The sequence below is a fragment of the Equus przewalskii genome, chromosome 7 (assembly GCF_037783145.1).
Source record: "Equus przewalskii isolate Varuska chromosome 7, EquPr2, whole genome shotgun sequence".
Lineage (NCBI taxonomy): Eukaryota > Metazoa > Chordata > Mammalia > Perissodactyla > Equidae > Equus > Equus przewalskii.
In genome coordinates this window covers 42,439,675-42,462,404 of record NC_091837.1, presented here as the reverse complement: position 1 = coordinate 42,462,404, position 22,730 = coordinate 42,439,675, and the positions used below count along the sequence as shown (strand labels likewise).

At 36.3% G+C, this 22,730-nt stretch overlaps 1 protein-coding gene across 2 annotated transcripts in view; it reads right to left on the bottom strand.

Moving 5' to 3' along the window:
- The window catches only part of USP14 (ubiquitin specific peptidase 14), a 35,659-nt gene extending 13,298 nt beyond the window's left edge, over nucleotides 1–22,361 (bottom strand). Inside the window, exons 1-8 of one of the 2 annotated variants that reach the window (XM_008537995.2) lie at nucleotides 21,959–22,361; nucleotides 17,213–17,358; nucleotides 15,032–15,064; nucleotides 6,587–6,691; nucleotides 5,709–5,812; nucleotides 4,529–4,587; nucleotides 1,548–1,678; nucleotides 238–318 (exon numbers count right to left, since the gene is read on the bottom strand). In XM_008537995.2, coding sequence (XP_008536217.2) covers nucleotides 238–318; nucleotides 1,548–1,678; nucleotides 4,529–4,587; nucleotides 5,709–5,812; nucleotides 6,587–6,691; nucleotides 15,032–15,064; nucleotides 17,213–17,358; nucleotides 21,959–21,974 — 675 coding nt within the window. In that variant the 5' untranslated portion in view covers nucleotides 21,975–22,361. Of the gene's footprint in view, nucleotides 1–237; nucleotides 319–1,547; nucleotides 1,679–4,528; nucleotides 4,588–5,708; nucleotides 5,813–6,586; nucleotides 6,692–15,031; nucleotides 15,065–17,212; nucleotides 17,359–21,740 lie in introns of both variants that reach the window. The other variant, XM_008537994.2, reaches the window with a different exon arrangement.
- Between the last annotated feature and the right edge of the window lie 369 nt (nucleotides 22,362–22,730).

Sequence of the window (22,730 nt, the reverse complement as noted above, 5' to 3'; positions counted from 1 at the left end):
TAATCTTTCTGTAAAATATTTCTACTATTCAAAAAACATTACCAAAGACCACAGATGCTCAACAATATCAAATGATTAAGATTAATAAATAATACATTCAATTCAAGTGTTAAATGCAAGCTTTCAAATTCCAATTGAACATCTAAAGTATTCAAGGACACGTCTATCTATTAAGATAAATTTATTTCAAGCCTTTTCAGTCTATACTGACTATAATCACAAATATATTTCAATTACTTCTTTAACCGAATCATCCTCTATGGCTTCCAATTTCTGTTGCAATACTCGCATCATGTGTATCCAACACTCATTAGCATCCTGTAATTTAAAAAAATGACACAGTAAGTAACCACGGCTGTGACAGTGTTTGGTCTATACAATTCTTCTAAAATAATTACTATTTCCTTAGGGAAGGGGAAGAAAGCTGTTTTTTTCTTTAAAAATAGTAAGGCAAATTAGATATTATATGATCTTCAAAACAATGAAGAATTCCAGAATAGTTCATTCATTCATTCAAGAGATTTTTACTGAGCTCCTAATTATGCTAAACACTGTTCTAAACACTAGAAATACATAGCAGTGAGCAAAACAGATAAAGTCCAAAAACAGAAAAAGTTTATCTAAGGGGGACACATATAAACAAAATATCAATTCAAGTGAAGAGAAGAGTTACAAGGGAAAAAAAAGCAATACAGGAGCAGAACGTGATAAGGGGAAGGAAAATGCACTATTTCAAGAGGATAGTCAAGGAAAGCCTCTGATGCCTTGACATTTGAGCCATGAGACCTGAACAAGGTGAGGAAGCCAGCTACATACTCAGTTCTGAGAGCCAAAGGAACAAGAGCAAAGGCCCTCCAGAAAGAGGATACTTGGAGGGTTTAAAACAGCAAGGCAGCCAGGGTATGTGGAGAGAAGTGAGCAAAGGGCAGAGTGGCCCATCATGAGCTCAGAGGTAGCCAGTGGATAGATTATTTAGGACTAGGACAGAAAATCACTATGTGGTATTGAAGAATGGACCAATATAATCTTTTTTTGTTTGTTTTCTTTAAAGAGTGGCCCTGAGCTAACATCTGTTGCCAATCTTTTTTTTCTTCTTTTTCTTCTTCTCCCTAAAGCCCCCCAGTACATAGTTGCATATTCTAGTTGTGAGTGCCTCTAGCTGTGCCATGTGGGACGCCACCTCAGCATGGCTTGATAAGCAGTGCTAGGTCTGCGCCCAGGATCCAAACCAGTAAAACCTTGAGCCGCTGAAGCAGAGAACGCCAACTTAAGCACTTGGCCACGGGGCCAGCCTTGGACCAACATAATCTTATTTAGATTTTAAAAAGGACCCTAGGGGATGTGGGGGAAACTCTGCAGAGGGACGAAACCAGAAGCAAATGCTCCGTTAACAGACTACGGCACCACCCCGAGCAAGAGACGATAGCGGAGTGACCTAGGGAGGACTAACATCTGTATTGCCAAATACACGCCATAAGTATGGTAGGTCTAGGAAATCTAAAGTTTACATTTACAAAATGAAAACCATAGAACCTTGTCCTCATTACCTGTTGAAGATATTGTCCTTGTTCGCCCTTCTCTGCAAACTGTGGAAAAGCCATGTGCAAAAACTGCAGCAGAATAATAGGTGGAATACTGGAAGAAGTTTTATCCATGGAATCAAACAAATCTCTAAGGGCTTAAAAACAAACACTGCTTCAATAAAATAGTGACATATTTAATACATGCTACTATAAATTAATTCTCAATAGAAAAAAAACTGCTTAATAACTATTTTTAAGTGTATCTATTCCTTTTGCTACTGTTGTATTCCTAATAAGAAAAAGATTTGTTTTTAAATCTTAAAGAACTCACCAGAAGACACTATAATGCATCACTGGCTATAAACAACTTCTGAGCCCTGCCCCTCCCTCTCTCTCCTTGCCAGCCTTTGTCCTCCCAAACAAAGCAGGGTATATCCATCCAATCCCGAGAATACACAACCCGTCTAAGGATCAAACAGGCATAATGTCACTGTTCCGCCCCTATGCCGTTATCAGGCACCTCCCTCTAAGCCCATACTTGGTTCCCATCTACTGAACTCCTGAATATTGAAATCTGGCTCCTTAAACATACTTCCTGACTCTACTGAACAGCTAAAAATCAAATCTAATTTGTGTTCTTCAAAATCTTCCCTCTGCTTATCCCCTCTCACTATCACAAATCCCATGGTCACAGACTCAGCCTTGCTCTTGGAGTTCAGAACACTTTTCCTCTGCTGACTTTCTAGCTATCCATATCTACCCCTTACTTCATATACAGCAAAACTCTAATCTAGCTTATCTTGACTTGTTTTTTTAACTAAGACGTGAAATGTTGTCTATCATTATTAAACATACTCAAGCCCAGCCAATACTACAACATCTCAGCACAAAGCAAGCGCTCAATGAAACGTTCCTGAAAAAACAACTAAACACAATGTTTAAAAAATATTTTTGGAGGGAGGGCTGAAATTTTCACATCATTACAAAGCTAATTATTTTTAAAATAAAAAAGCCTAAATTATAATAACACTTTAAAGTACACACTACTCAAAAAACAAAAAGATGATTTAAGATTTAATATATATCATGAACAGAGCATCTCAATGCACTAACGAGACATGACGAGAACTAACTGCAGTATGTGGTCCCAAATTGGCTCCTGAAGCAAAAAAGAAAAACAACTTTATAATGGGCAATATTGGGTCAACCAGAAAAATTTAAATAAGTCTGTATTTTAGAGTACTATATCAGCATTAAACTCCCAGATTTTGAAAACTAACAATTGTCTTGTGGTTAAGAATGTCCTTATTCTTAGGAAATACACATTGAAGTATTCAGGAATAAAAGACATGATGTCTGCAGCTTACTCTCAAATGGTTCTGAGAAAAAGAACATGCATTTATAGAGAACGATAAATCAAATGTGACAAAAAGTAGTTAATTTTTGCAACTTTTCTGTAAATTTAAATTTGTTCAAAATAAAAAAGTTAAAAAGTCAAGAAGCAAAAAGTAAAGAACAGTATTTTTCATCCCATCAATACTACAAGTCTCCTACGTGACACCAGAGAATAACTGAGTTACTCTCAGATACACAAACAATCAAATGAACTAGATGCAAGTGATCACGCTTTCTTATTAAAAACTTCATTTCAACAAATCTACTTTCAGGAAAAAAGGTTAGAGAGAAATCTAACTTCAAATGATGCAAAGAAACCTACTGGTTTTAGTATTAAAAATTAATGGTTGACCATAACGAGACACCACCTCAAACCCCTAGGATGGCTATAATCAAAGACAGATAATACCAAGTGTTGGCGAGGATACGGAGAAATAGGAACACTCATGCATGCTGGGAGGAATGTAAAATGATGCAGCTGCTTTGGAAGACAGTCTGGCAGTTCCTCAAAAGGTTAAATATAATTACCATAGGACCCTGCAATTCCACTCCTAGATATTTATCCAAGAGAAATAAGAACATATGTCCACATAAAGATTTGTACACAAATGTTTAGGAATATTTATAATAGTCAGAAAGTGCAAACTATCCAAACGTTTTCAATAATGAAAGGATGAAGGAAACATGGTATATCCATACAATGGACTCTTATTCAGCAATAAAGAGGAATGAAGTACACTGATACATGTACAATGTGGATGAACGCTGAAAACATTCTAAATGAAAGAAACCAGTCAAAAGACCACATATTGTATGTATAATTCCATTTACAACAGAAGTACAAAACAGGCAAATCTGTAAGACTGACAGTGGTTGCACGGGGCTGGGAGTGGTGAGGGGAAAACAGGGTGAATGCTAAATGCTACAGAGTTTCTTTTTGGAGTGATGAAAATGTTCTAAAATTGACTATGCTTATGGTTGGACAACTGTGAGAATACACTAAAAACAATGAATTGTACACTTCAAATGGGTGAATTGTATGATATGTGAATTATACTTCAATAAAGCTGTTACAAACAAAATAAGCACAGCTATAAAAAACCTTAATAATCTAGCGCAATAGTTTAAGAGAGAACTCATTTGTAAAATTGTCCCAAAATGGGATGGGGGATACAGTCTCATGTAAGGAAGAAATAAGTTATTTCTAGCCTTTAAAAATTTCTATTTCTCCTCATACCTCATACACCACTTCCTTACACTAGTACTCACTAAGACTCTCTTTTATAATGATCATGACAACTATAATAAAATCCATCTCTGGATATCCCCAAAGATATACTTTATTAATAGAATCTAAAGCCCAAAGTATAATTTAATCCAAAAAGATCCAAAGATTGTTTTTCAAAAAGGACAGACATCACTGGTCTATAATTTAGATAAAATAAGTCCCAAGTTGTTTACCACAAGTGTAAGCACTCCAATTTTAATGAGGTGATGTTTTACAAAACACATTTTGTAAACTGAAAGATAGTAAACAAATTGTGAGTGAAAAATAACATTTACTGACTACCATATGCCCTCTTGAAAAGTAGGATATTTCATATACTGACCTGCAGTAATATACTGTGCTGAAGCCATTTCCCCTGATGCTCTCAAGGCACCTGCATACCTAGGAACATGAAGGCAGAATTAAATGAGAGGGATTCAGTTCATTCTGAAACTCTTATGGGAAGAAACCAGGTAAAAGGACTTATCATGACACCCTCAACTGCAAGTTTCTCAGAGTTGTTCCCACCTTTCTATTTTTCTTCTCTTCTGGTCTTGTTCCTTTAAGCATTATATGGGCAAAAAAGGAGCGCTAAGAAAAAAGGAAATTTAGATAAATGAAGCCTACTTTAAATTCTTTCCCTTTGTCTAACTCATCTAAAACAAACATTTTCTGAAAATAGTGTAAAAAAAGGGGACACATTTACGTCCATTATTACAAAGAAAATAATACAATTTCAGAAATAATGAAGAAAAAAGCATTAGATCAAAAACAATCCAAAATCCAAATCAAGACACCTAGATTCAGCACTAACTTGCTATGTAACATTAAATAAGTCACTTAAATTTCAAATCAGTTTGCTCACCTATAAAATGAGGGGCTTCTATTAAAGTAATTTCTAAATTCATTTTCAGCTTTGTAATTTTCAGTTAATTTACAACAGTACAAAGGACTTGCCATCCAAAGGAAATATTTAAACCATAGTATTTATTAATGCAATGTCATATGGCAAAAGATCAGAAATCATCATTCAGATAATCTCAAACATTGGGGGTGGGAGAGATTGCTTACTCAGCGTGATAAAACCATGAGTGACTAAAATGGAAAAGACTGACACTACCCAAGATTGGCAGGAATGCAGAACAACCAGAACTACTGATACAGTCAATAACATGGACGAATCTCAAAAACTATGCTGAGTGAACTAACCCAAACCAAAGAAAAAGGACATCCTGTACATTTATTTTAAGTTACAGAATGCACAAAACTCATATGAGATCAGTAGCTCCTCAAGGAGTTGGGGAAGAAAATATTCTAAAATTAGATTGTGGCAATGGTTGAACAACCTTGCGAATACAATAAAGACCATTTAATTGAATACTTTAAAAGGGTGAATTATACAATGAATGAATTATATCTCAATAAAGCTGCTAAAATATATATATATACACAAAACAACACTACTCACCCAAATGTGACCTCCCTTACCCAAGAAGACTTAAAATATTTCTCTTCTGTCGTACCTTTTAAGGGCATCTTTGAGTTCAGGCACAGAACGAATGCACTGAACTGTAGCGTTCATGTAACAAGTGTTACCAAGGTTTGTCAATCCACATGGTAATTCCATCTAATTTAAGGAAAAGGATTAAATGATTTTTATAAAATGACATAGCATATATAAATCACTAACTTCACACTCTGAAACAAATACAATTTACCAGCTCATACCAATTTACATTCCACCTTCACTCTAAAGTAACAACGTTTTATTTCCCCAACAAAAACTTTTACTTGCATCATGCTGACCCTCATTCTGTATTTTAATTCCCTTCTTGAAAATAATAAAACAGCAATCATATCATTCCTGCCTCCTTTGCAGGCTTACCATTAGAACAAGGTAACAAAATATATACTTAACACTTCAAAAAAACCCCCGAATGGTTTATGTAACGGTTTATATAAATGTTGAGTAGTAAAAAAAATAGTAATAACAACATTTGGCAAGTATGTTTTGACCAGTTTCTAAACCAACACTACATTTAAATTAAGAATAAACTGTGTGTATTTTCAACACAGAAGGTTTGAAGAATTTAAATATCCCAGCATTTAAACTACTTAACCTCTTTGAGCTTGTTTTCCCATAAAAGTAAACACTTAAATAGAACCATCTGCCAGACACAAATTTATTACAGATATTGACTTTATCATGAATTATCCAATTATGGAAGGACCCCTTAAGCCAATTTCAAAAATAAAATTTTTATTTACTGCTAAAAACATACATCTTACTGTTAAAAATTAAATCTTCAAAACATTTAGATGCTACTTTCTGAAAGGCATCTTAGTAACTGTACTTCTGAAACGTAGTGAGATCAAATATTGAAAATGTGGTACGTCTTACAGCAGATGCTAACTGTTCTTCTGTCATGTCTTCTACAAAGACAGTTTTAGCTGAAGGTTCCTCAGGAAGAGCATCTGCTGACCCCATCATTAGCAGAGTCATTCCCTGTTTAAAAAAAATTAATTTTATGAAAATGCTCAAAAGTTGATCATGTTTTTATCCAATCAAAGAAGCCAGACACAGAAAAACATATACTGCTTCCATGTGCCAAAAAGGTAAACCTATAGAGACACAAAGTAGATGAGTGGTTGCTAGGGCTAAAGGTGGAAAGAGGGAGTCACTTTAAACAGGTACGCCTGTCTTTCTGGGGTGGTCGAAATATTCTAAAATTAGATTGTAGTGAAGGTTACACAACTTTGTAAATATACTAAAGCTTATCGAATTGTTAAAAAAAAAAAGTACTAGGACAGCTGCTTCAGGCCAGAGGTCACCTGCTTACCATCAAAGAAGCACAAAGAAACTTTTTATAGTGGTGAAACGTCTATATCTTGATTGTGTTGTTAGTTACACAACTGTATAAAATTAACCAAATTCATCGAACTGTACACTAAAAAATAGGTGAATTTTACTCTCTATAAATTATATCTTAAGAATGAAAAAATAAATATTGTCATAAAGAAAGTCGAGAATGATTACAATATTGGAGGGGAGGGACATCTTCAAATGATCACTTCTCCCCAGAAAAAATACTTAAGCCCTAATAAAATTCTTTCTGTGAATGTCTATTGTATAACTGTAACAATTATTTACATTTGAATAGAAATATTTTGAGAGCACTGAAATCTCCATTATTGGAAAACATCAAAACAAACACACAAATTAGTTCAAAATGTCCAATTTTATAATTCTACACATTATTAACCTAAGGGAATACTTACACTCAATATATACTAACACTCCATACAATAGAAGAACAATGAGGCTACTGTCGCCCTAAATCTCACAATCCTGAAATGTGAATGACATCTTACTTAATATTTAATTGGAAGACATGAACACATGAGACAAAGAAAAGGGTGGAGGGGTATAAAAAAACAAAAAGCAAAAAAAAGCCAGAAGTGGAAGTCTAAAAAAAAAAGACAGTAAGAGAAGAGAAAAATAATGAGAATTAAAATTAGGAAACAAATACGGTCAATAAACTCAGTCTTAAAGTACCTATGTTGAAATCCAATAACCTTTATCCTATCAACTGTTATTTTTACTAAGTTTTCTATAAGATAACAGCAAAGCAGTAGTCAGCTACCACTAAAGAATCTTTTTCCAAAGACAACTGTCTCAGGAAAATCAAATATTCATAGAACATACTAGCAATAGCCAGTTAGAAAATACAATAGATAAGAAAGAATACCAAGAAATATCTAGGAGTAAACCTAACCAGAAATACGTAATACTTCAATAAGAAAACTTTGCTTTATTTATTAAAAGAACACCAAAATAAACTGAAGGACATAACACATTTCTGAACTGGAAAAATTATTGTAAAGATGTGATTCTAAATTATTACATAAATTTAATGAAATTCCTTTTTGAAACTTTACAAAATAATTCATTCACCATGAAAACAAATTCATGGTAGCAAATTCATAACCATGAAAACAGTTAGAAATTTCTGAAAAAGAATAAACAAAGACTAAATGGCATTTAAAATTAAGAAAATAGATTATACAATGAAAAATGCTGAGGTGAAGTAGATAATAATTTAGATACGTAATATAAACCCTACAGCAGCAGTTCAAAAACATATCATCTTAGGACCCTTTATACCAAGAGTCAGCAAACTTTTCCTATTGAGGGGCATATAATCAATATCTTAGGCTATCTGGGCCACACATAGTCTCTGTTGCATGTTGTTTGTTGTTTTCAACCTCAACCCTTTAAAAATTTTAAAAACATTCTTAATTTGGGGCTGGCCCCGTGGCCAAGTGGTTAAGTTCGTGTGCTCCACTGCAGGCGGCCCAGTGTTTCGTTGGTTCGAATCCTGGGCGTGGACATGGCACTACTCATCAAACCACGCTGAGGCAGCGTCCCACATGCCACAACTAGATGGACCCACAACGAAGAATATATGTACCGGGGGGCTTTGGGGAGAAAAAGGAAAAAAATAAAATCTTTAAAAAAAAAAAAAAAAATTCTTAATTTGCAGGCCTTACAAAAACAGGATGCAGGCCAGATTTGGCCCACAGTTCAGTTTGATGACTATGGTTTTACATTTTTAAAAACTGAGAACTCCAAAGCACTTCTGTTATTTAAGTTTTATCTATGAATATTTACCATATTAGAAATTAGAGCTGAAAAATTTTAATAATACTTTAAGTAATGAACTATTAATGAATTATTATTCATTTTAAAAATAATAATATACCCATTTAATGTTAAGATAAAAAACATTTTCTGTAAAAGATAATGGTATTTCTCAAAACAAAGAAAATTAGTGAAGAGTGACTCTGTTGTACATTTTCTCAAATTTAATGTCTAGCTTAAGAGAAGACAGTAGATTTTCATATTTCCTTCTTCATTCAATCTGCTACAATATCGCGTGTCACGGAGCCTATGAAAAACTCTACTGCATACTCATAAACAAATAATAAAAAGGCAAATAAAATCCTAGTATCAATATGAAAATAGTTTTGATCGCAAGGACCCCTTGAAAGAGTCTTGGGTACTGCCTAGGCTTCCCAGGATACAGTTGGAGAACTGGCATCCTATAGGAATCATTAAAACTCTGGAGGTGTAGGGGAGAATTTTAAAAATGTTAATGAGTACAAGCTTTCTTTTTGGGATTACATTTTTTTAAAACTATCTAGTGTTGATGGTTGCACAACTCTATGAATATAGTAGAAAACACAAATGAACACCTTAAAGGGTTGGATTTTATGGTCTGTGAATTATATCTGAATAAAGCTGTTATAAAAACACAAATAGCAAAACAAAGAGTATGCAAAGGTAGAGATAAACACAAAATTTTAAAAATCAAAAAAAGGGAAGAAAAAGAAGAAAGGAACAAATGAGACAGAAAACAAATAGCAAGATGGTAAACTTAAACTCAAATATATTGATAATTACATTGAACATAAATGGTCTAAATGTTCCAATTAAAAGGTAGAGATTTTAAGATCGGATAAAAAAGCAGGACTCAAGTATATGCTCTTTTAAAAAAACCCATTTTAAATATAAAGACATAGATGGATTAAAAGCAAAAGGATGAAAAAAATATATGAAATGCAATCAATAATTAAAAGAAATATGGAATAGCTCTATTAAGCAGACCTCAGAACAAGGAATATTATCAAGGATAAAGAGGGACGGTTCATTGTGATGAAAGGTCAATTCATGAAGATATAACAATCTTATAGATGTATGCACCCAAAAACAGAACTTCAAAATGCATGAAGCAGGGACGAGCCCTGTGGCCTGGTGGTTAAGTTTGGCATACTCCACTTTGGCAGCCAGGGTTTGGTTCCTGGGCACAGTCCTACACTAGTTGTCAGCAGCCATGCTGTGACAGCCACTCACGTACAAAACAGAGGAAGACTGGCACAGATGTTAGCTCAGGGCAAATATTCCTCAGGAAAAAAGAAAAAAAAAACAAACATGAAGCAAAAACTGATATAACTGAAAGGAGATACAATCGAATCTACACTAACAGTTGGAGATTTCAACACACTTAATAAAAGAAGTAGACAAAAAATCAGTTAGGATACAGAGGACCTGAACACTATAAACCAACTTGACCTGACATCTATAGAACATTTTACCCAAAAACAGCAGAATACAAATTGTTTTCAAGTGCACATGAAATAATCACCAAATGGATGGGCCATAAAACAAGTACCAATAAATTTCAGGGGACTGAAATAATCTAGGGTATGTTACATGACCATAACAGAATCAAATTAGAAATAAATAATACAAATATATTAGAAAAAGCCCCAAATAATTGGAAATGAAACAACATAGTTTTAAAAAATCCATGGGACGAAAAAGAAATCACAAGGTAAATTAGAAAATATTTTAACTGCATAATAAAAACACAGCATATTAAAATTTGTGAATACAGCTAAAAGTTCTTAAAGAGAAATTAGTATTACTTCTGTTTATATAAGAAAATAAGGTATAAAAATCAATGATCTAAGCATACACTTTAAAAAGCAAGAAAATGAAGCAATTTAAACCCAAAGTAGAAAAAAAAAGGAAGTAACTTAGATATCAATAAAACAGAAAATGGGTAATATATAAAATCAACAAAGTCAAAAATGAAAAGATTTACTGATAAATCCTTAGCAACACCAACCAAAAAAAATAAGAACTACTTATATTACTAACATCAGGAATGAAAGAGGGAACATCAATAAATAATAACAGATACAAAAGGACAATTAATGAATATTCGATATGACGAACTTTATGCTGATAAATTCAACATATTTAAAATAAATTCCTCAAAAGAGAAAATCCACGAAAACTCACATAAGAAAAAGTAGAAAATCTAAATAGCCCTATATCTATTAAAGAAATTGCACATCAACCAAATAAATTCCCACAAAGAAAAGCTAAGTCCAAACAGAATTCACTGGTAAACTACTTCAAATATTTATAGAAATAATACCGATCTTACACAAACTCATTCAGAAAAGAGAAGGGAATACGTCCCCAATTCTATTAATGAGTCCAATATAACCCTGATAACAAAATGAAAGATGATACAAAATAAAAATACTAATATCCCTCATAAACATATATGCAAATATCCTTAAAAATATGAGAAAATTAAATCCAGCAATACATAAAAGAGACAAATACATCATGACTTAGTGAATTTGTCCCAGGCTGCAGTTCTCAAGTGTTGTCCGTGAACCCCTGTGGGGTCTCTGAGCTTCTGTCACAGAGCCAGCAAGGTCAAAACTATTTTCTTAATAATACCAAGATGCTATTTATTTCCCTTTTTCACTGTGTTGACATCTGCACTGATGGTGGTAAATCAACAGTGGCAGTTTAACAGTTTAGCATATATCAAAGCAGTGACATCAAAATGAACCAGTAAAAGTGATTAATTTTATTAAATCTCAACCCTTGAATACACTTCTTTTCGATATTCTATATTATGGAATGGGAAGTACCCATAAAAAACTTACTTCTCCTGGCAACCAAGACGTCCTACAGTAGGTGAATGAATAAACAAACTGGCACATCCAGACAATGGAATATTATTCAGCACTAAAAAGAACTGAGTTATTGAGCCATGAAAAGACACGGAGGAAACTTAAATGCATATTACTAAGTGAAAGCAGCAATCTGAAAAGGCTGCATGCTGTATAATTCCAACTATATGACGTTCTGAAAAAGGCAAAACTACGGAGAGGGTAAAAATATCAATGGCTGCCAGGGGTTGGGGAGAGGAGGGGATGAATAGGCAGAGCACCGAGGACTTTTAGGGCAAAGAAATTACTCTATATGAGCCTATAATACTGGATATATATCATTACACATTTGTCCAAACCCATACAATGCACAACACCAGGAGTGAACCCTAAGATAAACCACGGACTCTGGATGATAACAATGTGTCAATGCCAGTTCATCAACTGCAAAAGATGCGCCATGCTGGTGGGGAGGCTGCTGCTGGAGAAGGCTACGCGCATACATACGGAGGGAGGAGGGCACAGGGGAAGTTCTGTATCTCCCGCTCAGTTTTGCTGTGAACCTAAAACTAGTCTAAAAACTAAAGTCTATTGAAGAAATAATTACAAATTGCCAATCAATTAAAAAAGAAAACACCACTTCTGGGTACCTAAGTATGATAGCTGTCTTTGGGATACGCTTGCGTAAATGTTTAAGTTGCAAACTGGACTAGTTGTTTTTTTTACATGTAGTATTTTTACTTAAAACAACTGACAAATTATGCGTTTTTAGACTTGGGTATTTAGCCAACATTTTCTCAAAAATGAATGAAGTGAGCTTGTTGCTTCAGGGAAAACAACTGACAATATTCATAGTTGCCAATGACAAAATTAGAGCTTTCAAGGCTGAGAGAGCTACTCAGCTGCAAACAGAGGCTATGTTTTATAGAAATCAAAGTTTGATTCAGAAGATGGAACCAAAGCTCAGAGTAGAGTGTCACAATCATGGAAAATCATTACCAGGGAGAGATACTGGGACCAAATCAAGGAAATAAGACATGTGCCTGGGTGGATTCCAGAACTGCAATGGATCAATGATTCTATATTGCTTCCCATTCTCCCTCTTTCTGAATGGATTCTATTGTGGTTATCCTATCCTTGTATCACCACTGTACACACTGGGTGTGTGGGAGCATATAACTTGTCTCTGGTTTACAAGTGTTCAGAATGAGGAACCATACTTGAGGAGCTATACCCAAGAAATTGCACTTGAAGAACTTCATCTGGACTTGGACTTGGTTAATATGACAAGATCCTGGAGTTTGAGTTGATGCCGAAATCGAATTAGACTCTGGGGGTCTGGAAGGGCAGGGTGGATTTGCATTCGGGAGGAATGTAAATTGCTGTGGCCAGAGGTCAAATGTGGCAGATTATATTTTCCAAAGATAGCTGCACCAATATCTCCTATCCTAAATGCTCTCCTACAAAGTGATCTTGCCACACCCCCAATAAAAGGTGGAGTCTGATTTTTTACAGTGAAAAAAAAATTAGAGCTTTCAAGTGAAAATAAGAATTTTGTATCTGTCACTATGCACCTGGCAGCTTTCAACTATTTAAAGATTTTTTTGTTGAGGTTGGTAATGACATTAACTAATGCAATTTTTTGACATTGTATAATGAAATGCATCAACATACATAAGATCTAAAAAACTCAGAAAACCATTATTTACCAAATGACCAATACATGATGTTCAAAATCATGCATGGGTATAAGACCCATCCTAAGTGCAAAACAGACAAATAGATTTTAACGTACAAAGGTCACTGATGTGGTTTCTACCACATCAAACTAACCAACAATAAATTATCATGTGTTGAGTTTTGGTATACTATGAAAGAAAAATGTTCACCATTTTATCTGAAAAGACACCTCCCTCGTCCAACTATTTAACTATGTGAGGCCAGATTTCTTACATATACTTTAATCAAAACAACATATCACAACAGATTGAATGCAGAGGCAAATATGAGAATTCAGTTATCTTCTACTAACCTAGACTGTCAAGAGATTTGCAAAACTGTAGAACAATGCCAGTCATTTCACTATTTTTTTTTGTTTTGAAAAACATTAGATTAACTTGTAATGGGTTTGGTATTGTTATTTTTAAATGAATAGTATTTTTTTAAATTTCTCAATCAATAGATATAACCCATAAATATGAAACTCTTTGGGATTTAAAACCAATAATTTTTAAGAGGGTAAAGGGGTCACAAAGACCAAGAAACTGAGAACTACACATAGCAGGAACGCAAGGTGTAACAGTTAAAAATCAGTGAGACTAACTAGATTACCAGAATAACAGAGAAAAGTCATATGATCATTTCAATAAGCAGCAGAAAAAGCACTTAAAATTCAACAGCCATGCCTAATCTAAAAGGTCTTAGTGAACTAGGAATAGACAAGGATGCCCACTCTTACCACTTTCTATTCAAAACTGTATTAGAAGTCCTGGCCAACGGAGTAAGACAGTAAAAACATAAAAGTTACAAAGACTGGAAAGGGAGAAGTAAAGCTGCCTCTATTTATAGATTACATGCTTATGTACATAGAAAATCCACTGGAATATACAGAAAAAAACTACTGGAACTAATAAGTGAATTTAGCAAGGCCAAAGGATGAAAATAAACTGTCTTTTCATAACCTAGCCATAAACAATGGAAAATGAAATTTTTTAAAAATACCATTTTCAACAACCAAGAAACATCAACTTCCAAGAATCTAGCAAAAACCATGTAAGATCTCCACACTGAAACGCTACAAAACTTTGCTAAGAAAATATAAAGAGCTAAATAAATGGAAAAATACACCATATTTAAGGATTTTAATACTCCATACAGCTAAGATGTTCATTCTCCCCAAACTGAACTACAGATTCAATGCAATCTCAAACAAAATTCCAGGAGTCCATTTGTAGAAACTAACAAACTTACTCTAAAATTATAAGGAAATGCAAAGGAGCTAAAATATTCTTGAAGAAGTCATCGTGAACATACTATCTTATTTCAAGACTTGTATTATAAAGCTTTTAATCAAGTCCATATGGAACTAGTATAAATTTAATCAAATCTATCAATGAAACAAGAGTCCAAAAATAGAACTACAACTGATTTTCAAGCAAGACACAAGTCAATGGGAAAAGGAGAGTATTTTCAATAGATGGTGCTGGAATAACTGGATATACAAATGGAAAAAAAGGCTTTTGGAATATATTTTGGAGTAATAATTAGGAAATTGCATTATAATAAGCTTTCTTAAGATAATACTTACATTTTTTATTTTGATGTTTCCCCAATCATCATCCTGTTTCAAAGACAAATTAAAAAAACATTTAACCACTCTGTACAATCTGAACATAATCTAATAAACAACTAATTTTAAACTACTTCAAAATAGAACGTTTTTCTGTATGCAGATTTTATTTAAAATTACTGTAATCAAAAGTATTTTACAAAAAACAAAAAACCCATGCAGTCCTAGTAAGCCTAACAATTGCTTAAACTGTGTAAGACACAATCTAAAAGACAGTAAACTTGGCAGCACCAAAAGTACTAAAAAACACTTGATTGATGACAAATGACAGATACTAACTTCTTGCATGTTTATTGAATGTGTAGAACCAGCAGAGCTAATAACTAGCTTATGTGACAAGAATGAAGAATAACTTACAAGGACTACATAATTAAGTGAATATATAATTTACATAATTAAGTGAATATATAATTTATCACCCAAATCAGGAGACTCTTGAGAATGAAAGTAGTATTAAAAATTATATCAGGAGAGTAAACAAGACTACCAGAGGCAAATCAACACTTAATAATATTTGCCATGTCCACAAATGTTTCTCAAGTCCTAAATTTTACACCTAGGAAGCAATTAAATACTTTCACTTCCATAGGTTCAGTTAAAACGATTTTTTTTAACGCCATGATTGGTCCATAGATATTTTGGCCTAGTGCAGCTAAGCCTTTCCCTTCACAGAATAAAGTCAGTTCCACATTACTCTTTTTTTTTTTTTTACAGAAAGTGCCAGGCACTCATATGCTTTCCTTTGGTGATGTCACTAATTATCTCTTTGGACACCCTGCTTCAAAGTGGAACAGGAACTTCCTAAAGGCCCTTCTCAGTTCAAGGGCTATTAATGCTAATCAGAAGGAATGATAACTATATTTGCCTCCTCAGATCACTTACTTATTCCAGCTCACACAAAGTTGGGAAATGAACCCATATCTGCTCAGCTTGTAAATCTCAAGCTCTTTTGGTACCTTACTATGTTACTTAAACCTCTCTGATGCTCAATTTCCTCACTTATAAAATACGTAAAACAGATTTACTTTCCTCACTTTTAAAATACATACAGTTGAGAATTAAAACAAAGGAAGAGCCTGGCACACAATAGGTATTCACTAAGTGGTAGCTGTTAGTAGTCATAGTTTCACTTAAGCAGCATTTTTCTATAATTCTCCACAATACACCACCAGTACACAGCTCAGTACAAATTGGCTTATCAAGTTCACTAATGGCCAAAAGCTCATACCGCAATTTGGAGGGGAAACAATGTTTCTTCACCAACATCTTTTACTGCCCGCTGACAAGGGGAGCCAGCCCTTATCTCTAAAGTTAACTACAGCTCTTTAGCATTTCATATCTGACTCTTGAAGAAAGCAGTTTTTAATATACTACACTTAAATGGTATTACAAACAATAATAAAGAAAATAGTTTTGCTTTGTGGCCCTTCATCAATGATGCTAGTAAGCTTGGACTCTTAACTGCAGTCAATGTGATCATTCCAAAGGAACTAAAGAAAAAATTAGGCTCCCTCTCTTTTTAAACAAAAATTTTTTTCTCCCATCTCCAGATAGGTGTTAGATAGCAATAATTCAAGAGAAAAGGGCTCTCTTTTAATGGGTAGGATGCAAAAAAAGCCAAAGGAAAAAATGAAGTTTTCCAGTATTCCAGAAATGGGGCTTTGGTAAAGATGTTAAAATACTCTGAATTTCAACATTTGAATGCATATACAAAAATACATTCTGTAGTAGTCATTTTTTTAAAAAACAAATTTACCATATTGTTCCATATTTTTAACAAAACATAAAATTTTGCACCTCTATAACAGAAAATTACTTAAGGAAATAAATAGATTTTATATTAGTCTAAATAAAATAAAATACTTCTAACACATCCTCATAGGAAGTGCCCCACTCCCCTGATCCCTAGAGGTATTCATTGATATAATGCACTTTAAAATGAAAATTTTAATGATGCTTTTATAACATAGCGTTTTGAAATGGCTACAATGTTCCCCTCTTACACTAACATGAACAAGAGTTTTAATCCCAGAGATTACATACCTTGACTAAATAAAAAATACTGCATATGCTACATTTCTGGTGTTATTTTCACTAATTATATAATAAATAGTAATGAAGATTTGGACTAAATTTTACCTTCAATGTTCCTCCTTTCACCATAACTTTCTGTCTCGCTGGCTGGACTCCAGTCAGTGCAAAAAGCTGAGCCTTGAACACCATTGGAGGTTCATCAGTATTCAATTCCACACCTTCAAATTTCTCCTTTCCCCATTTCACAGTAACTGTTAATAAAACCATAATTTATTTTTTTCATTTACAAAATAATAAGACAGATTTATAAGATCCTTAGGGACTATAAGGCTAGTTCTTGAAAACTAAACTATGTCATTCATCTTTTTCATGCCCATTATGCTAATCAGGAGTGACTTGAATGCAGTAAGTTCTCAATAAACTTTAGATCTAATCCAACTTCTCATTTGATAAATAAGGAAAGAGACTTAAGAGAAGTTGATTGATTTACTAACCTCACAAAACTAGTTAGTAAATATTCAAGTCTTCTGAATCCTACTCCAATAATCTCTGCAAAACGTGAACAACACGGAAATAGTTTCGAAAATAAGGTTCACAGACTTCAAAATGTGTTTAATTAAACAATCACTAAAATCAGTATATACTGTTGGAATAAAGAGAGGAAAGAAACGTTAGAAAGATAATTTGAAAGAAGAAAAAAATTCTTGGGAGAATAAAGCATATTTAAAACAGGTTAAGGAATAAAGATGCTAAATTATAAGAAGAAACGTGTGGGAGAAATGAAAGGTATGGTTCCTGAGCAAGAGGTGGTCAAATATTAAGAAGAATCCAAAGATATAACTAAATCATTAGAAAAGACAGAAATCCTACTTCATAGACATACCAATGGCTATTAGGAAAAAACCCAAAAACAATACAACACAGAAAATAACAAGTGTTGGTGAGGATGTGGAGAAACTGGAACCCCTGTGCACTGATGACTGGAATATAAAATGGTGCAGCCACTGGGGAAAAAGGTATGATGGTTCCTCAAAAAATTAAACACTGAATTACCATATGATCCAGTAATTCCACTTCTAAGTATATACCCAAAAGTATGGAAAGCAGCAACTCAAACTGATATGTGTATACCCACGTTGACAGAAGCATTATTCACAACAGCCTAAGATGGGAGCAACCCAAGTGACTATCAACAGATGAATGAATGAACAGTACATGATATATACACACAATGGATATTATTTAGCTTTAAAAAGTAATGAAATTCTTCCATGTGCTACAATGTGGATGAACCTTGGAGATATTATGCTAAGTGAAATAAGCCAGATACAAAAGGACAAATATTGTATGATTCCACTTATGTAAGGTACCTAATAAAGTAGTCAAATTCATAGAGAGAAAGTAGAGTAGTGGTTGCCAGGAGGCTAGGGGGAAGCAGAAATAGGGAGTTACTGTTTAATGGGTACAGAGTTTCAGTTTAGTAACATGAAAAAGTTCTAGAGGTAGATTGTGATGATGGTTGTACAACTACAAGAATGTACTTAATGCCAAAAACTGTACACTTCAAAATAGCCAGCCCCATGCCCGAGTGGTTAAGCTCATGTGCCTCACTTAGGTGACCCAGGGTTTTGCTGGTTCAGATCATGGGCGCGGACCTAGCATTGCTCATCAAGCCATGCCGAAGCAGTGTGCCACACAGCAGAACTAGAAGGACCTTCGTCTAGAACATACAACTATGTACTGCAAGGCCTTTGGGTGGGGAGAAGAAGAAAATAAAAAAAGATTGACAACAGATGTTAGCTAAGGGCCAATCTTAAAAAAAAAAAAAAAAAGGTTAAAATAGGGGGCCACCCCTTGGCCAAGTGGTTAGGGTTTCACACACTCCGCTTCCGCAGCCCAGAGTTCGCAGGTTCAGATCCCAGGTGTGGACCTACTCCACTCATCAGCCATGCTGTGGAGGCATCCCACATACAAAGTAGAGGAAGACTGGCACAGATGTTAGCTCAGGGCTAATCTTCCTCAAGCAAAAAAAAGAGGATGGGCAATGGATGATAGCTCAAGGCAAATTTTCCTCACACACACAAAAAAGAAAAAAACGGTTAAAACAGTACATTTTATGTTACATATACTGTACCACAATAAAAAAATTTCAATCAGCCTCATAAAATAGCTAACTTTTAAAATATGTAAAAATAAATAAACTCAAGGATAAACAGTGTTTGTTTCCACTGAAAAATTAATACCTACTCAAAATGAGAATCTCAAAACTAACAATGGTCTGATTTCCAACTACTAAAATCAGAATATGAAAAACTGACTCTGACTCCAAATCTCAATTCTTTCACCAGTTCAATTAATGTGGTTAGCACTCATTCAATAAGCCCAGTAACAAGCATTAGGGAAACTATGAACAAACTTAATAGTTTACTCAAGGAGAGACAGGGAAAAAGCTTAAGATAATTAACAATATAAATATTATAAATGCTACAGGAGTACAGAGTAAAGCTTCATGAGTGAGGAAGGATTCCCTGGAGGAAGTGATAACTTTGAATTATCACTATCAACTTTGAGTTGAGCATCAAAGAAAAAATTAGACGTTAGCCAGAAAACAAGAGCGAATAAAAGCATTCCTGGAAAAGACAAGAAAAACATTCAAAAGTATAAAGCAGCATAGCGTGTTCCGAGATGTAAGTAATTCCCAGAGTGAAGAGCAAGCAGCTGAAACTGGAAGCTGGCCAAGGATCAAGTCAAGGAAGATAACATAAGTCATGCTAAAATGTACGGGGCTTTATGCTGTAGGACGTGAGCAACCCCTGAAAGGTTTTTATACAGGCCATGTTGGTCTGGTTTGAACATTAGATCCCTCTAGCAGCATCAGGGAAAATAGGTTTGAAGGGAGCACAACTGTAATCACTGAGATAAGCTAGAAATATATTACAATAATATAAGCAAGCGATGAGACTAAACCAAAACAGTATTAGAAATAATGAAGAGAAACCCACCTGCAATTTATTTAGCTGTGTCACCACCAGCAAGTTACTTAAACTCTTTGCTTACCCATAAAGGAGAATCAGATCGGTATCACAGGATTACGTTGAAGATTAAAACAAAGTACCATGTATAAAAACAATAGCCCTGTGCCAGGCACACAGGTGTTCATTGATTTTTCTAGCACTTATCCCTAACCATATAAGAATCTGAATATTTTATGTGCTACTAAAACTTAAGAAAAGGTACTTAAAATGTTCTCATTTTTGCAGAACCTGAAAATACAGATTCTCAATATGGAGATGTCAAAGGAAGAAACCTTAGAAATCTACAATTCCCTCATTTTGGAAATGAGGAAAAGATCTGATTAAATATTTAAGATGGAACTCAATTTTCTCTTTTTTTAAAAGAATCTTTTTTTTTTTTTTAAAGATATGCTTCTTGGTGAGGAAGATTGGCCCTGAGCTAACATCTGTTGCCAATCTTCCTCTTTTTTTCCCTCCCCAAAGCCCCAGTACATGGTTGCATATCTTAGTTGTAGGTCATTCTAGCTCCTCTATGTGGGACACTGCCTCAGGACGGCCCGATGAGCGGGATCTAGGTACAGGCCGCCAAAGCTCAGCGAACGAACTCAACCACTCAGCCCGGCTGGCCCAGAACTCAATTTTTAAGATAGTTTGGTGAGTACATGCATTTTTGAGGGGAACAAAGAGAGGGACTGGTTTTGCTGTATGTGAGTCTACCAGTGTGTTTTAGTAGTATTAGTATACTCTGGGTATTTACCGCCATTAGTTAATTAATGCCCCTCAATTTTATATTGCATAAACAGAATATACCATTCTACTGTTAATCATTGTGGCCTCAGAAAGAGGTTAAGCAATCACTATGAAGGCATTCGATTCAAGATTCTAGAAAGTCAAGAATCCACCTCGAGATTAAACATTACTCTTTTGTTTCATATCATTCTTTGAAAATACTGAATCTTCCATAAACGAATTATGACTGAGAGTCAAGGATGGCCAATGAATCACAGATCCACAACCAACCGGAGCCACCACACACATTTTAGGTGCCATTTTGAATAAGACTAGCAAGGTCCATTTAACTAAGAAAAAATGTGACCCCTGGCCAGTACCTCGGACTGCCGTTATGCAAAATAACGCTGTCAAACGCCAATCAAAAGGAAATGACGCCCATGGATATTTGTATTTCACCTACCTCTCAAAGCTAACATTATGCTCGGGACAGAGAAGCCCAAAGCACAATGTGTGATAAAATGAAAACGAAGCAAAAAGATAAATTCGCAATCTGCCTCGGGATAAAACCGAAATTGGTACAAAAAGGGCGGGTGAGCCAAAGGCAAGGATGCTATAGAAGGAAACCCCCAGAACGCTGACGGCCAACCTCACCTCCCCGGTCCCTCGATCCCTCCCTGGCCTCAGACTGCCCCTCCTGGCCGCTCCCTTCCGCAGCTACCACCGAGGAGCCCAGGGAAACCCCAGCACCCCTCCAGCCTGGTCCCCGGGACACACCCTCGCCTTTCCTGGCCCACGAGGACAGCGGCAGAAACTATTCTGCAGAGTCACCACTCGGAGAGGCCAACGCTCGCTGCTTCCATCTCCACTCCCGCTCCCACCCCACCCACCTGGCGGCCCAGGACGGAGAGCGCTCCCTCGAGCTGCAGGGCTCGGAACTGGCAGGGAGAAAGGGGCCGGGGTCATCCCCATGCCGCAGTCACCTCCCCACACACACGCCTCCCCTGTCTCCTCCCCCGCCCAGGGCTCGGCCGGGCGCCCGCCCCGCAGGCCAGGCCTACTCCGAGGCCTAGCGCCGGGCTGGGCAGGAGGCGAGGAGGGAGCTCACCGGAGTAGAGCGGCATGGCGAGGCGCGAGGGGCGGCGGCGGCGCAGGAAGGCTGGGCCTGGCAGGAGCGTCGAAGGCAAAAGGACGCGAAGAAGCTGCGGCGGCGGCCGAGGCAGAGGCGCGGCGGTGGCGGCAGCGGGGCTGCGACAAGAGGCTCATTCAAACCGGCCACTGGCGATGACGCAGCAACACGCAGTTCGCCCGCGGAGCCACGGGCGACTGCAGGGAGGAGACCGGGAGCGGCGAGGCGGGGCCTGGAGGGCGGAGAGAGCAGCGAGGTGAGGGGGAAGCCGGGAGAGGCGCGGGCGCGCGGGCGGCGGGCGCGGCGCGCGGGCACGAGGCCCCTGCGCCTGGACAGGTGCGCGCCTGCGCTCAGCGCGCGCCCCCCGCCCGCCGGCTTCGCCGGCCCGGCCCCGCCTCGACTGGCCGCAGGTGGGGTGGGAACGCGGTGTCCCTGCGGTTGTCGTTTTTAAAAAGTCATTTTCCCCTGTTTCAAAACCGTGGGTCAGTACGAGCCCGGGATTTGTTTTTGTTAGTGTAGCCAGTAGAAGAGCTGAGAGAGGCCTTGCTCCGCCCCTCAACTCCGTCTTTCTACTTATTAATGAAAATGTCTAGCCTTCCCTGTCGGGGTTTTGTGACAAAAATAAATGTCGAAGCGCTTTGAATGCTTCAGAGATAGGTCTGCCTTGATGGTAATAGACTGTTGTTTCTAACAACCGGTTGGGTCTGTAGGTTGGATGTGGTCAGGTAGTAGGAAAAACGCCCTACGAGTC